A 17,451-nucleotide genomic window follows, 5' to 3' on the forward strand; every position below is an offset into this window, starting at 1 on the left:
ATGACCATCTCCAACAAGAGAGAGTCTAACCACCTCCCCTTGACATTCAACGGCATTACCATCGCCGAATCCCCCACCATCAACATCCTGGGGGTCACCATTGACCAGAAACTTAACTGGACCAGCCATATAAATACTGTGGCTACAAGAGCAGGTCAGAGGCTGGGTATTCTGCGGCGAGTGACTCACCTCCTGACTCCCCAAAGCCTTTCTACCATCCATAAGGCACAAGTCAGGAGTGTGATGGAATACTCTCCACTTGCTTGGATGAGTGCAGCTCCAACAACACTCAAGAAGCTTGACACCATCCAAGATAAAGCAGCCCGCTTGATTGGCACCCCATCCACTCCCTAAACATTCACTCCCTTCACCACCGGCGCACAGTGGCTGCAGTGTGTACCATCCACAGGATGCACTGCAGCAATTCGCCAAGGCTTCTTCGACAGCACCTCCCAAACCCGCGACCTCTATCACCTAGAAGGACAAGAGCAGCAAGCACATGGAAACAACACCACCTGCACGTTCCCTTCCAAGTCACACACCATCCCGACTTGGAAATATATTGCCGTACCTTCATCGTCGCTGGGTCAAAATCCTGGAACTCCCTTCCTAACAGCACTGTGGGAGAACCGTCACCACACGGACTGCAGCGGTTCAAGAAGGCGGCTCACCACCACCTTCTCGGGCAATTAGGGATGGGCAATAAATGCCGGCCTCGCCAGCGACGCCCACATCCCATGAACGAATAAAAAAACCCCACAAATGCCAGGCAATGACCATCTCCAAGAAAAGAGAACCTAACCTTCTCCCCATGACATTCAATGGCATTAACATCACCAAATCCCCCAACATAAACATCCTGGAGGTCACCATTGACCAGTAACTCAATTGGACCAGTTAAATAAATGCCATGGCTACTAGGGCAGGTCAGAGGCTGGGTATTCTATGGTAAGTGGCTCACACCCTGACTCCCCAAAGTTCTTACACCATCTACAAGGCATAAGACAGGAATATGATTGAGTACTCCCTACTTGCCTTAATGGGTGCAGCTGCAACACTCAAGAAGCTCAACGCTGCACAGGAAAAGCAGTCCGCTTGATCGGCACTCCATCCACCAGCTTAAGCATCTATTCCCTCCATCATCCGTGTACTATCTACTAGTTGCACTGCAGCAACTCGCCAAGACTTTTTCAACAGCACCTCCCAAACCTGCGACCTCCACCACTTAGTGTTCCCATGCCCTTGTCCTTCTATCACATCCAAGTTCCACTCCAAGTCACACACCATCCTGACTTGGACATATATCGTTGTTCCCTCATCGTGGCTGGGTCAAAATCCTGGAACTTCCTATCTAACAGTATTGTGGGAGCACCTTTACCACACAGATTGCAGCAGCTCAAGAAGAAGCCTCACTATCACCTTCTCAAGGGCAACTTGGGATGGGCAATAAATGCCGGCTTTGCTAGCGATGTCCATATCCCGAGAATGAATTAAAAAAAATATAGATGTAAATTACTGTTGTTGAGAAGGGGATGGGGAGAAAGAGAAGCAGGGAACAGAGGGAGAAGCTGAGGGGTAGAGAAGGAAGAGGGCGAGAAGAGGGGGGAGATAGGGGACAAGAGATAACGTAGAGGAGAGAGGGTGGGAGGGGAGGGGGCAGGATGGTAGGGGGAAGAGAAAGAGGAGAGAAGTGTAGGGGAGAGGGGAGGGAGGGGGAGGGGAATGTGATGAAAGGAGGGGAGGGTGATGAAAGGAGGGGAAAGGTAGTGGGAGGAAGGGGAGAGAGGGAGATGTAAAGGAGAAGGTGGGGAGGGGAGAGAGGGAGATGAGGAGTGTGGAAGGAAGAGGAGGATGAGAAAGGAGAAGGGGGAGGGGAAGGGACAAAGCGAGATGGGGTGAAGGGGAAGTTTGCCTCAATAGGTGGGAGTAGGAGCCTAATGGTTCAAAAGTGGCCAATGACAAGCGGTTCTTATTCTCCTGGGCCTCCCTTCCCTATATGGATGTTTCCCCCAATACCAGATTGCACTAACCTGCAATGCTCGAAAACCCCCTCCCGAGTCCTGCGGAGCCTCAGGATCTCTTTCCTCAGGCTTCCTCCCCCACCCACATCTAGATGCTAGCTCATTGCTCGCAAACCCCGAACTGACTCCGTATGCTCCCAAATCGCATAACTGCCCCCAATGTTTCCAGGCATTGAGAACTCTCCCCAGTGTCCTTAGGTTCCATATCTCTCTCAGTGACTCCAGGCCTACCCAGTGTTCCTGGAAGCCCATCTTAAATCACTGTTAGATGCTGGGATCCCCAAGTACTACCAGATCGTAGGGCCACTCCCAATGCTGATAATTCAGTGTCCCAGAATAACCGCTGTTGTTATAAACCCTCTGAATCACAGTGAACAAAGTCACAGAAGGTCCAGTGGTTAATAAATACAAATAATAAATTGAGTTTTAAAAAAAAAAATTAGTGCTCCCCTCTGTGACTTTTGTTATTCTGCCTTATATCGTCCTCTCACTTTGTTGGTGGGAAGTGCAGATGCTGATACGTGAGAGGTAAGGGGGTGGCTGGTGAAGGGATTTGGCGAGGGTTGTAGGAAGGTTTCAGGTGGTGGGTGAGATGTAGATTAGCTTTGGGCTGATTGGTGGTGACTCAGTAGGTTTGGAAAGGAATGCAAAGGGGGAAGCACTGCATTCTCCTTGTGTGACATTTGCTGCAAACCCCGTTTCATCCCCTTTGATGCCAACACAGCCTCAGTCCTATTGCTCCCACTACCTGGTGCACTTCGGCAAAGCCCTTGGCCCTAACATCCATTCTATCGCTTCTGCTTTGCACCTATGCCTCATGTCTGTATGTTCCTCTCCCCTCGCTATCACTCCCCATCCTCGTATTTCATCTCCCCATCTGCTTATGTAGTAGCCTGATGCCTTCCACGTGATACCCCCCCAATTTATGATCCCCCAGTACACACCCCTCAATACTCTGCCCCTTGTTCACTCCCAAATTCATATTCTCCCACTTCTGCCTCTTCCCTTCATACCTCATACTATGTCCCTTGATCACCCCCAATGCCCTTTCCCCACTTCCCTCACCCTTCTCTAAGAACCCACCATCACCCTTTCTTTTAGAATTAAATAGAATTTACAGCACAGAAACAGGCCTTTCAGCCCAACTGGTCTATGCCAGTGTTTATGCTCCTCACAAACCTCCTCCCAACCTCTTCATCTGATCCTATCAGCATAATCTTCTATTCCTTTCTCCCTCATGTGTTTATCTAGCTTCCCCTTAAATGCAACCCATCCCTCACCCCAATCCCTTTTCAACTTTGCTCCTAATTCACCTTTGCCCTCCTATTAGTCATAAACCATTTCTTTTCTGTGGTCTGAAGTCCTGCCTCTGTTGGGCCGGGGCCTGCTATATGTTATTTGCCAGCCCTGGCCTGCCCATCTTCTTCCAGACGTGCCCCACAATCCTGCTCTGTCGCAAGTCTCACTTGTTCCCTTCGCCAGTAATCTGTCAGTTCAAATCTCCTTGAAGTAAGTAAGGTTTGCAGAAGGACAGTGCAGATTTTAATTTTTTTTAATTATCTACATAGAGAGATATAGTCTAACTGATTAATTTCATCCGTATAATTTTTGGCTGTTATCAGGAAAGTCTATAAACTCAACCTTCTGACCATAACTAACTTGACCTCATTTCCTGACAATTGCAATAGTTTCTAGACCAAGATCTGCTCTAATTCTTCAGCTCCCAGAACTATGCCTGTAGTAACAAAAGTAACTATAGAACTTACCTTCAATCATGACAACCTGGTCTCCTCTCCTTTCTGGAATCAGGACAGGGGTCTGAAGGTACAACTCTGCAACATCTCTGGCTGTACCCAGCTTGTTCGAAATCTGGGAGAATAAAAATATAACAATTCAGATTAAACATAAAGTAAAAGAGGAGCATTGCCTCTGAAGCACAGGAGGTTTGCTCTCTGGAGGTAGTCTGTTTGCTCCTCCTTTCCTACACTAGTGCATCTTTAAAGGAGAAGTGTATTCTATTGAATTATTGCACAATCCACTTGTGTTAAAGCATTAAACTTCTTCCATAATCATGGTGCTATGCGTCTGGCATTGACTTCGTCCCCTACTGCCTGTTGAGCATATGTCTGGAGGGCCTCTTGCCCCACCCTGTGGATTTAGGATGCCCCTCTTTCGGTCCACCTCTTGCACCAAGGCCTCTAGTGCATCAGCAGAGAACCTTGGTGCACACTCTCTCATAGGTCTGGCACAAACTCAGATCGGCAGATTGGTGAGTCTTGCGTGCAGTTGGAGGATGTGGGATTTAGTAGTGCGCAACCTTTATTCAATGTTTTAACATAACTCAACAGTTTGTAAATATAGGGATGGGACCTGCACCTGTATTTTATGTGTGCGATGTCTGATCTCCATTTGGACTCAGCGTGGACCCGCATCTTATTTTTTTGCAAATAAGAGGTGCAGGCTGCCTTTAAGAGATGCGAGCAAATCACGCGATATTTGGGCCCCCCTTGCAGGTGAGAAATGTGAAGCTGGTGAAAACATTGTGGCTCGGCCTGATTGCTGTGGTACCATCAGGTAAGTAAGCAGGCAGCACAAATGTCTCGTGCTGCCTACATCGGAACCACCGGGCATGGGACAATCGCGCACTACGATGCTCACACCCGGATTCGGGGGTTAACCACTCTAACCTCACTGGTCTGAAGCACCTTCGAGTAAGATGTTGTAAAATTCCTTCTAACATGGCATCAGAAAGTTCTATCTCAGAGGGATCAGGAACGCTGTTGACTGCCATTAGTCCGCCATTCCATTCATTGATGTGGAATGTTAAACCAGATTGGGAAAAGTGTGTAAAACTGTTGCAACATTTAAATCTATGATCATACTTGACATGTGAAGTCAAGCCTCCCCATCCCCAAAAGAAAATTAGCTAACTAAATCATAGAATCATAGAAAGGTTACACCACAGAAGGAGGCCATTCAGCCCATCTAGTCCACGCCAGCTGTATGCAAGAGCAATCCAGTTAATCCTACTCCCTTGCCCTATCCCCGTAGCCCTGCAAATTTTTTTACTTTCAAGTACTTATCCAGTTCCCTTTTCAAGGCCATGATTGTATCTGCTTCCACCACCCCCTCAGGCAATGCATACCAGATCCTAACCACTTGCTGTGTAAAAAAGTATTTCCTCATGTCACTTGTGGTTCTTTTGCCAATCACCTTAAATCTATGCCCTCTGGTTCTTGACCCTTCCACCAATGGGAACAGTTTCTCTCTATCTACTCAGGCTAGACCCTTCATGATTTTAAATACCTCTATCAAATCTCCTTGCAACCTTCTCTGTTCCAAGGAGAACAACCCCAGCTTCTCCAGTCTATCCACGTAACTAAAGTCCCTTATCCCTGGAATCATTCTAGTAATTCTCTTCTGCACCCTCTCTAAGGCCTTTACATCTTTCTTAAAGTGTGGTGCCCAGAACGGGACACAATACTCAATGTTCAAATCAAATGGCCTTCTTCTGTGCTGTAACCTTTCTAAGATTCTATGATTCTACTCCCGTTATGGCCGAACCAGTGTTGTATAAAGGTTCATCATGACTTCCTTACTTTTGTACTTTACGCCTCTATTTATAAAGCCCAGGATCCCATAAGCTTTTTTAATCGCTTTCTCAACCTGCCCTGCCACCTTCAACGATTTGTGCACATATATCCCCCAGATCTCTGTTCCTGAACCCCTTTTAGAGTTGTGCCCTCTAGTTTATATTGTCTCTCCTCGTTCTTCCTACCGAAATGTATCACTTCGCATTTTTCTGCTTTAAATTTTATCTGCCACGTGTCCGCCCATGCCACCAGCCTGTCTATATCCTCTTTAAGTCTGTCACTATCCTCCTCACTGTTCACTACTCTTCCAAGTTTCGTGTCATCTGTAAATTTTGAAGTTGTGCCCTGTACACCCAAGTCCAAGTCATTAATATATATCAAGAAAAGCAGTGGTCCCAGCACCGACCCCTGAGGAACACTAGTGTACACCTCCCTCCAGTCCGAAAAACAACCGTTCACCACTAGTCTCTGTTTTCTGTCACATAGCCAATTCTGTATCCATGTCGCTACTGCACCCTTTATTCCATGGGCTGCAATCTTGATGACAAGCCTACCATGCGGCACTTTATCAAGCGCTTTTTGAAAGTCCATATACACCACATCAACTGCATTGCCCTCATCTACCCTCTCCGTTACCTCATCAAAAAACTCTATCAGGTTAATTAAACACGAGTTGCCTTTAACAAATCCGTGCTGACTTTCCCGAATCAATCCACACTTGTCCAAGTGACTGTTAATTCTGTCCCGTATTATCGTTTCTAAGAATCCCCACCACCGAGGTTAAACTGACTGGCCTATAATTTTTATCCTTACATCCTTTTTTGAACAAGGGTGTAACATTTGCAATTCTCCAGTCCTCCGGCACCACCCCCGTATCTAAGGATGTTTGGAAGATTATGGTCAGAACCTCCGCAATTTCCACCCTTACTTCCCTCAGCAACCTAGGATCCACCCCATCCGGACCGGGTGACTTATCTATGGACAGTTGTTTTATTGAGTTGTGTTTAAACTTTATTGATGAAAATAATTTGAGCAAATAGCTTTCTTAACGTCATATACTCACTTCACATTCATAGTATCCAAGGTTATCCTTTTCTGTGTTTTTGATGACTAGCATTGCGACTCCAAACTGCGGGTCATAGAAAGGCTGGTACTTTGTTTTATTTGTTAATGGTGAACCATCTTTACTCCATCTTCAATAAGAACAGAATTAAACAACAATTAGTGTAACCGATTTTTAAGAAAGCTTCAAAAACATCAGTTTTCAGTGGAATATTTCAAAATCCAATCTGCTAGACAGTTCAGTGAAGAAAAGCCTAAACCCAGAAATTGTAAGCTCCAGGAGGCCATAAATCCAGCAGGCAGTTCAGAAATTGGGGGAACATGGATCCTTCTGGTTTTTGCTACATTCAGAAAGTTCCACAAAATTTCAAGTTAAATGGGAAGTTGCTTCTTCTGCCGGCCCCCTCTTAGGTTACGGGAGCAGTCTCGGGACATTCCAGGGCTATCCTGGGAATCCCGTCAGATACGGCTCTGGTAGGTCTAGCAGTTCCTTGACTGCCGAGAGCAGGTGTGCGTTCCATTCTGGGCCCCACCACCGAGGAATCAAACAGTAGTCAATCCAGAGGGGTCGATTACTATTCCAGACTGGGCCTTCTAATCTGTCAGAGACAAAACCATTTCAGGCCTTGATCTTCGGCCTGATCCAGGCCTTTGGCTGCCCTTCTGGGAGCAGCAGGGTGTTGCCCTGAAATTACTCTGACTTCTTGAGGGTGGGTGGCTCTATTGTGTCACTTCGGGCACAGGCTCGCTCCGTATTTAAATGACTCCATACCCATGGATTGGGACAGGGCCATGACCCGTTTAAAATGGTGCCACCAGAAATCTAGGCTACGGTGTTCACTTGTCAGAAACGAATAACTGTTCATTCAGTTGATTTATATATATATTTATTTGTTTGTTTTCACTACATGCACAAAGGACAATAGATGGTTGGCAGTGACTTAAAAGGACGTAATTTAATCAAGCAGATTTGATGAACGTTAGAATAAAGTCCGAACCATTCATCAACATCAGCAGACCTCACATCCCAACCTTGTAACGATGACTTAAATCTACTTCCAGGTGTTGATTTGTTACTTGGGGGGAGAGGTGATGGCGGGGTGGGGGGGGCGGGGGGGAAGGAGGCGTTCGGGAAGGGACCTAGCAGGAGCTGTCAACGGATGTCGGGATTACTGTGGAGCGCCTATAAAACGGGCATGGCGTCAATTAATTTCTAGGTGTCTGTTCTGAAAACTCTCTTTAAAAAAAATAATTCCACTTCCGCTTTTATTCTTCTGATGAATTTATGCCCAATTGTTACCAAATCACCAACTAGTGAAAATAATCATTCACTATATACAGTCTCAAATTGTTTAATGATTTTGAAAAGCTCTATTAAATCCACCTATTCCATTTCAGTGGGAAAAGCCCCAATTTGTTGAGATTTTATTTATAATTATAACATGAATTCCTGACATAATTCTCGTGAATCTTCACTGTATCTTTTCCTCAGATCTAATGTCTTTTTAATTTTGTGCCTAAAATTTGTATTTTTTTTTTATTCGTTCATGGGATGTGGGCGTCATTGGCAAGGCCAGCAGTTATTGTCCATCCCTAATTGCCCTTGAGAAGGTGGTGGTGAGCTGCCTTCTTGAACCGTTGCAGTCCGTGTGGTGAAGGTTCTCCCACAGTGCTGTTAGGCAAGAAGTTCCAGGATTTTAGCCCAGCGACGATGAAGGAACGGTGATATATTTCCAAGTCGGGATGGTGTGTGACTTGGAGGGGAACGTTTATGCGGTGTTGTTCCCACGTGCCTGCTGCCCTTGTCCTTCTAGGTAGTAGAGGTTGCGGGTTTGGGAGGTGCTGTCGAAGAAGCCTTGGCGAGTTGCTGCAGTGCATCCTGTGGATGGTACACACTGCAGCCACAGTGCACTCGTGGTGAAGGGAGTGAATGTTTAGAGTGGTGGATGGGGTCCCAATCAAGCGGGCTCCTTTGTCCTGAATGGTGTCGAGCTTCTTGAGTGTTGTTGGAGGTGCACTCATCCAGGCAAGTGGAGAGTATTCCATCACACTCCTGACTTGTGCCTTGTAGATGGTGGAAAGGCTTTGGGGAGTCAGGAGGTGATTCACTCGCCGTAGAATACCCAGCCTCTGACCTGCTCTTCCAGCCACAGTATTTATGTGGCTGGTCCAGTTAAGTTTCTGGTCAATGGCGACCCGTAGGATATTGATGGTCGGGGATTCGGCGATGGTAATGCCGTTGAATGTCAAGGGGAGGTGGTTAGACTCTCTCTTGTTGGAGATGGTCATTGCCTGGCACTTGTCTGGCGTGAATGTTACTTGCCACATATCAGCTCGAGCCTGGATGTTGTCCAGGTCTTGCTGCATGCAGGCTCGGACTGCTTCATTATCTGAGGGGTTGCAAATGGAACTGAACACTGTGCAATCATCAGTGAACATCCCCATTTCTGACCTTATGATGAAGGGAAGGTCATTGATGAAGCAGCTGAAGATGGTTGGGCCAAGGACACTCCCTGAGGAACTCCTGCAGCAAAATCCTGGGGCTGAGATGATTGGCCTCCAACAACCACTACCATCTTCCTTTGTATTAGGTATGACTCCAGCCACTGGAGTGTTATCCTTCTGATTCCCATTGACTTCAATTTTACGAGGGTTCCTTGGTGCCACACTCAGTCAAATGTTGCCTTGATGTCAAGAGCAGTCACTCTCATCTCACCTCTGGAATTCAGTTCTTATGTCCATGTTTGGACCAAGGCTGTATTGAGGTCTGGAGCCGAGTGGTCCTGGCAGAACCCAAACTGAGTGTCGGTGAGTAGGTTATTGGTGACTAAGTGCCACTTGATAGCACTATTGACGACACTTTCCATCACTTTGCTGATGATTGAGAATAGACTGATGGGGTGGTAATTGGTCGGATTGGATTTGTCCTGCTTTTTGTGGACAGGACATACCTGGACAATTTTCCACATTGTCGGGTAGATGCCAGTGTTGTAGCTGTACTGGAACAGTTTGGCTAGAGGCGTGTCTAGTTCTGGAGCACAAGTCTTCAGCACTACAGCCAGGATGTTGTCGGGGCCCATAGCCTTTGTTGCATCCTGTGCACTCAGCCATTTCTTGGTATCACGTGGAGTGAATCGAATTGGCTGAAGACTGGCTTCTGTGTTGGTGGGGATATCGGGAGGAGGCCGAGTTGGATCATCCACTCGGCACTTCTGGCTGAAGATGGTTGCAAAAGCTTCAGCCTTGTCTTTTGCACTCACGTGCTGGACTCCGCCATCATTGAGGATGGGGATGCTCACAGAGCCTCCTCCTCCTGTTAGTTGTTTATTCACGACTGGATGTGGCAGGACTGCAGAGCTTTGATCCGATCCGTTGGTTGTGGAATCGCTTAGCTCTGTCTATAGCATGTTGCTTCCGCTGTTTAGCATGCACATAGTCCTGTGTTGTAGCTTCACCAGGTTAGCACCTCATTTTTAGGTATGCCTGGTGCTGCTCCTGGCATGCTCTTCTACACTCCTCATTGAAAAGGGTCGATCCCCTGGCTTGTTGGCAATGGTAGTGAGGAATATGCCGGGCCATGAGGTTACAGATTGTGCTAGAATACAATTCTGCTGCTGCTGCTGATGGCCCACAGCATCTCATTGATGCCCGGTTTTGAGCTGCTAGCTGCTAGATCTGTTCTGAATCTATCCCATTTAGCATGGTGATAGTGCCACATAACATGTTGGATGGTGTCCTCAGGGTGAAGACGGGACTTCGTCTCCAAAAGGACATAAAGCACATTGAATGTAGATAAACATCTCAGGGCACATCACAGAAGCATGAGGAAATTAAACGCCAAGCCATAGAAGGACATTAGGAGGGGTGACCAAAAGCGTGGTCAAAGTGGTGCAATTTAACGAGGGTCTTGAAGCAGAGGATGGGGTTTGGGGAGGCAATCCCAGAGGGTTGGACTTAGCTTTTACAATGCATAGGGTAAATCCTGTGAGGCTACTCTCCTGGCACAGAGCCTTGCTTGAAGAAAGTGCGGATCGGAGAATCGGGTGCAGAGGTTACTGTGCGCAATTTGCAGCATTCCCAATTTACCCTTAGATATTCATTATAGCATTGGATAATTTTTACGCATCAGAAGATGCTTTCTTAAATCAACCAATGCAAGAGCTAATGGTTGTTAAATGAATAAACTTTACCTTATCTGTGGTACTGGTGCAGCTTCAATAGCGCATACAAACTGTGTATCTTCGTTCTCTATAAATGGGATGTTTCTAAGTCGGCTTACAAACTTTGGAGGCACTGGAAGTTAATGCAAAAAGTTTAATTGCCAATAAGATAAAGTTTCCTACAAATTGAGTATTGATAAAAATTTATCAAGTTTTGGAATATTATCCAATTTTGTAGACAAGTGATCATAATTGGGCACTGAAGTTCATTATTTCAACATTCATTATTTTAAAAAAAATAGTATGTTACCACAACCCTTGTGTTTAGTTATTGTTAGCAACCAAACCCTTAAAGCCCCGAAGAGTTATTAGTAGTATACTACCTGGGCTAGAAATTGGTTCGCAACTGGGCGCAGGGAACGATCCCTGCACCGGATTGGGTGTGCCTCAGGCCTCATCTACACGAGACCGGTGAGCTCCGAGGTCGGCTGCTGGGCGTCCCCAGGCAGTTTGTCGGTGAATCAGATTTGAATTTCAGGCTGTCGACAACGGTCTTCGGCACTACCATGGAGCCGGGACGAGCGCTCCTGCCCCTCCCGGCTCCATATTTAGGCAAGTATATATATATTTTTTAAACTTATCTTTTTGGTGGCGGTCCCTTTAAGGACTGCTGGTTGGGCTGCACGTGGACCTGTTTTTTCTGAACACAGTCGCCTTGGCGTCAGTTGCGTTCAGGGCAAACCAATTTCGGGAAAGGGACCTGAAACGGGTGTGAGGCCCCTTATTTAATTATGCGTTGGGCCCTGGACACCTCTTTATCTGCCTTCACCAATATGGTGGGTTGCACACTTTTTGTGCGGGATGTGTGCACGCACGCCATATTGAATGCTTAGGCGCCTGTTTTACACCTGTAAAATGGGCACGGCGTCAAACCAATGTGTAGGCCAAGTTGTCGAGTGATATAATTGGCTTGGTCATATCTGCAGCAGGACAATTTCAATCTTTTTATTCCTGAGACTTGGCTGACTGAAAAACTGAGAGTTAATCAGAGACTGGTTTTGATTGACATGGGGCCCACCTCCTAAATTGATGGTGGGATTCAAGAGAATCAGAAAAATAAGTATTTCGACAAAAAACCAAAAAAATTTAACAGAAAATTTGGATTAGGTTAGAAAAAAAATAAAGTTTAAATAATATAAATAGAAAAAATAAAGGCAGACTGTACATGGTCAATGCAAAAGAGTCCGCTAATTTACTTAAGTTTTAGATATTTAGGGGGAGGCGATCGGGATCTGTTCCTACCTTGTATAAGAATCTTTCCAAGCGTACTGGCGTTTCCTGCAGTACTGGCTGCATAACACATATACTGTCCTGAGTCAGCAGCGTTGAGGGTATCCAAGATCAGCGTGCAGGAGCCGTCTTCATCCTCTATAATAATGTGATGTGGGTCAACTTCCACAGGTCTGCCATCTAGTGTCACAGCATGAATATGAGTATTTCGAAAATGCTCAGAGGAATTAAGAACAATTTTTGTGTGAGGTCAAGACTAGATGTGAGCTAGGTATCCGTTATCTAACAGGCATAAGCAAATCACATTGATTTAGATATCTGGCTTTGTTAAATACTACAAAAAAAGTACTGAAGCACTGGAGAAAGTGCAGAAAAATTTACAAGGATGTTATCAGAATTGAGAGGCTGCAACTTTCAGGGAACATTGAGCAGTCTGGGGCTCCTTTCTCTGGAAAAGACTAAGAGGAGACCTGATATAGGTCTTAAAATTATGAAGGGGTTAAATAGGGTGGACATAGAAAAACTTTTCCCACTTGAGTGAATCCAGAACAAGGGGGCATAAATGTAAGATAGCCATTAGTACACCAAATAAAGAATTTCTTTAAACAGAGAGTGGTGAGCGTATGGAACACGCTGCCACATGGAGAGGTTAGACAGACTGGGACTTTTTTCCCTGGAGAGTAGGAGGTTAAGGGGTGATCTTATAGAAGTCTATAAAATAATGAGGGGCATAGATAAGGTCGATAGTCAAAATCTTTTCCCAAAGGTAGGGGAGTCTATAACGAGGGGGCATAGATTTAAGGTGAGAGGGGAGAGATACAAAAGGGTCCAGAGGGGCAATTTTTTCACTCAAAGGGTGGTGAGTGTCTGGAACGAGCTGCCAGAGGCAGTAGTAGAGGCGGGTACAATTTTGTCTTTTAAAAAGCATTTGGACAGTTACATGGGTAAGATGGGTATAGAGGGATATGGGCCAAGTGCAGGCAATTGGGACTAGCTTAGTGGTATAAACTGGGCGACATGGACATGTTGGGCCGAAGGGCCTGTTTCCATGTTGTAACTTCTATGATTCTATGATTCTATGGAGTGATTGAAGCAGATAGCAAGCACTGACAGACGTTGATTGCCAGATAATTTTTTTTGGTTTGACTGAATGTAAGTTATGTTGACAATTTTTAAACAGCAAAAAAAAATTACCTTTAAACCATGTGACAACTGGTTTGGGATTTCCGATAACCAGGCATGCCAGTTTCACCGTTTCTCCCATTTTGGCAGTACAATCTGCCAGTTTTTCCACAAATTCTGGGGGATCTAAAAAACACACATATTCACTTGGTTTGTACAGTCTCCTTTAACAGTCACATTTTCTTATTGAAAATTCTCACTCCTTATCCACTTGGATACAAGGTAACAGAATATAAAACTGAATATAAAAAGAAAATAATGGTTCTACGATACATCCAAGATTGTCAGGTTTTAAAAAAAATCTACATTTTCAACAAATTGGTACTGTTTTTCCAAGGCGACTCATTAACGTGTCATTTTCCACTTTCTTTTGCCAACAGAATGTTTTATTGAATTATTCATAATCATGGGTCTTGCTACAGTTTCGTGCCAAAATTTTGAAGTAGAATAAAGAAAAGCCAGTATATATTTAAGTGTGAGTCAGTCCAACTTATGTATATTAAAAGGATGCAACACAGGCATCGGATGGTTCAGTGGGTTAGAACATGATCGTTCACTTCTGTGGCCTGTGTCTGAATCCAGTTCAGATTGATGGGACAAAGATCTACACTTTTTACTGGCTAGAAAGGTCCTAACAGTTCTTTTATAGATATAGGCCACAGCATAAAATTACCCACAATTAACATGTTGGCAATCTCACTTTGCGAGGTCATAAGGGTGGCTGGTGAGGAAAATCAAAAAAAATTCACACTGTTGCAGTTGAGGGGTTCATCTGAGATTGGGGGTTAAGGTACATTGCAGTGTAGAAAAAGAATAATTTGTATCTCCTTTAGGTTCACCAACCCTCCAGGATTGTCCTGGAGTCTCCAGGAATTAAACAATAATCTCCTGGACCCGGCTGTGAACAACCCAGGAGAAAAAATGATAGGGGCATTAAAAAAAAGTGTTTATTTCATTTCCTTTGAACCCTTCCATTTATTAGTAATAAAAATATCTGAGATGGGAAAAAAGGCTGTTTGAGTAGGAAGGGCAGTTGGAGGCAGAAGTCATGTGATGAAACTTCCAGGAATACGTCCAACAAGTGTTGGCAACCCTAACCTGCGTGTGAAGACTAATGAGTGCTTTATGTGGTTGAACATATTCCATGCTTCAGGGCTGGCACTGATGAACTCCAAAAAATATGTGCCAGGGTGGGGCATATTATAGGACAGTGCTGTTATTGGCATTGAGTGGTGAAGAGTAAAGTTTGTTTGTCTACATTAAGTATATAACATAAATTGAAAATTCTAACAGTTACAAAGAGTATGTACTCAAGACATGTGAGGTGGCTTTATTTTATTGGAACTAAAAATTTTAGTTCTGGTGTGTAATCCTTGTTGCCAAATCATTGAGAAAGCAATAGCAAATTTTGAAGCACATTATTTATTACTTGAATTTTGGCAGATACTTACTCCAGGCGGGTAAGCTGAACCGCTGCTGTATGCCACTAATGTCTTTTACCCATGAAGTCTTTATATTCACAGTTCGTGCCTGGAGAGTGTATTTACGCACAGAGTCTTCCCGTTCATGCCAGATTTCAAAGGATCGTTCATCGCCCTCCACAAAGTCATTCACATCGATGTTAGTGAGCTACGGGAAGAAAAGTAATGCGTAAATTCTGTACAATGATTAAAAAAAAAAGAATCTCAGTTCAGATGTTTCACCTTCAAGACTGATGAACAAGTGGACCAACTGTGCACCCCCATCAAAATGTCTTACAGTTTCTAGGACAAGAGTAGTAAACATTTTGCCCAGAAGAAAACCCTGCAGATACTTTAATGAACCACATAGCCCAATATAGGAATACAACAATACAAGTATAAATCAAAAGACTGCAGATGTTGGAAACAAAAACAGAAAATGCTGGAAACATGCAGCAGATCGGTCAGCATCTGTGGACTAAAGGTTCACACCAAGAATGTTAACTTGTTTGTTCCTCCAAAGGGGTTGACTGAGTTGCTGTGCATTTCCAGCATTTTCTATTTCTTTTTAGGAATATAACAACCTTGTGGACCAACTACACTTCTCCAGTTGAAGAATTACCACCACCACGGGTGCAATGAGCTGTGTCGCAATCTCTGTGATTCTATGAACTTAATAAAATCATACAGAATCCCAAACAAATTGTGCAGTCTTGTCAAGGGACTCTACAGCTTCTTTAAAAAATTACCAGAATTCTCTAACCACAGCACGGACACATGCCCTACCCCATCAAACAGTAGTTCCAGTTGGACATGTGGGCCTAGAAATTCGGCCACGCAGCGTCCGGTTTTTGGGTGCTAAATGGCTTCGTAAGCCCCTAATATGGCAGGCAGGAAGTGCACCCTCATTACAAGCTGAAAATGCCCCGCCCGCCGTATTGGTAAAGGCCTAAAATTTGGCATGCAGTACCTTGCATATGACATTAAATTAGGAGGGATAGTAAATAGTGCAGATGAGAGTAGAAAGTTGCAAAGGGACACAGATAGTTTTGAGTGGACAAAACTATGGTAGATGGAGTTTAATGTGGGCGTGTGAGGTCATCCACTTTGGACCTAAGAAAAATAAATCGGAGTATTTCTAAATGGTGAGAAACTAGGTACTGTAGAAGAGTGAAGAGATTTGGGATTTTGCTGGGGAGGCAATGCAACACATCATGCATCTTTCAGGATTTCAGAATAGGTTCCATATTGCGTCATAGTGCAACTAAAGTAGGAGGTTAAATAAAACTTGGGAAGCTTTTAGTGGTTTTGGAAACCGAGAACAGGACATAAGCTCGGGGATCTTATAACGCTCAGGGAGCCAGAAACAGGACAAAAGCTCGGGGAGCTTATAAACGAGCATGGAGTCCGCCATATAGGAGTACCTTTGTGCCAAACCTCCAAAGTGGGAGGAACAATTTGGGAACTCAAAGGAGGATAAAGACCCTTTTTGGGGATGCGACGTTTGGCTCAGGGAGCTGAAACAGGACAAGAAATTCTAGGATAGGCAGACAAAAGTGGTCTGGCTATTTGTGGTTTTGCTTCAAGTTCAGAAGGAAACCGAGGGCAGGAAAAGAGGAGACATAAGAAGCAGTTCAAAGAAGATGTCAAAGAAGAATTAATCCTCAGTCTCTTGAAGCAGAAGAATTGATCATTCTGAGTATTGAGTTGTACTCCCGTATAATGTTGTAAGCATCCTTATCTGTAAAACTATTATATCTTAATGTCAATAAAACCAATTATTTAGAAAAGTATCTCAGCCTCAGTTGATTTTTACCTCTCGTACCCTAAAGAGAAGAGTGAGTACAAAACCCTAGAGATCCTGATCTCTCTCTGACCAATGTTACTCGCTATACCGGGCCAACGGGGGTGACTGCCTGTTCGTTGGGTTCGGCGAGATTTGTCACACTGATGTGACAAATTACAATTTGCCTCAGTGGGAGGAATTCTGTCATGGCGCCTGCTCCTGATCATTATCCAGTGACCCCTGCTGGAAAGTATTCTTGTGTGGACATCAAATGAGGAAAGGATCTGATTTGGATGTAATACCACCTACAACATGTGTGAATCTGCTAAAACTCACTGTCTAGGCGCATGCATAGCGAAACAGTCACATAGGTGAGGTACTGGAGGGTTGCTGCCACAATTGTACCCAGCAAGAATCTGCACTTTCCTGGGACGAAAAATATATGGATCTTACTGTTTGGCATTTGGAAGAGGCCAATACAATGCAGTGTTCGATACTAAATATGCAATACCAACCTTCATCAGATTTTTAAAGATGTAACACTGTGTGTCTGTCCTGCTGTCTCTTTTTGGCTTGCAGATCAGGAAATGGTTTTTGAAGAGAAAACCAATGCGTTTGTGACCCTTCCACGACAGCCTTGCACCAGGAGCTCCCTCCCACACAATGAAATGTCCCTAGAGAAAAGTGCAAAGTTATTTAGTATATTTCAGACTATCTTGTTTTCTTTGTGGGAATAATGAAGTTAGAGAAATGTTCATATGAGCACTATAATATTATATGTACACTAGCTCTTCAAGTATATGTCAGACAGAATTAGATAATATTCCCCTCCCCCTACCACCAAAAAAATCACAAATGCAGTGGTGACCTCTAGCACCAAAAAAGAGCAGCAATGTT

At 44.5% G+C, this 17,451-nt stretch overlaps 1 protein-coding gene across 1 annotated transcript in view; it reads right to left on the minus strand.

The window, feature by feature from the left end:
• LOC137299362 (obscurin-like) overlaps positions 1-17,451 on the minus strand; it is a 552,786-nt gene that overhangs the window by 151,724 nt on the left and 383,611 nt on the right. The window contains exons 89-95 of the mRNA XM_067968057.1: positions 17,070-17,228; positions 14,760-14,937; positions 13,321-13,434; positions 12,139-12,306; positions 10,867-10,969; positions 6,678-6,807; positions 3,788-3,890 (exon numbers count right to left, since the gene is read on the minus strand). Of these exons, the coding sequence (XP_067824158.1) occupies positions 3,788-3,890; positions 6,678-6,807; positions 10,867-10,969; positions 12,139-12,306; positions 13,321-13,434; positions 14,760-14,937; positions 17,070-17,228 (955 nt within the window). The remainder of the gene's footprint in view (positions 1-3,787; positions 3,891-6,677; positions 6,808-10,866; positions 10,970-12,138; positions 12,307-13,320; positions 13,435-14,759; positions 14,938-17,069; positions 17,229-17,451) is intronic.

This window comes from Heptranchias perlo, chromosome 2, assembly GCF_035084215.1.
Source record: "Heptranchias perlo isolate sHepPer1 chromosome 2, sHepPer1.hap1, whole genome shotgun sequence".
NCBI lineage: Eukaryota > Metazoa > Chordata > Chondrichthyes > Hexanchiformes > Hexanchidae > Heptranchias > Heptranchias perlo.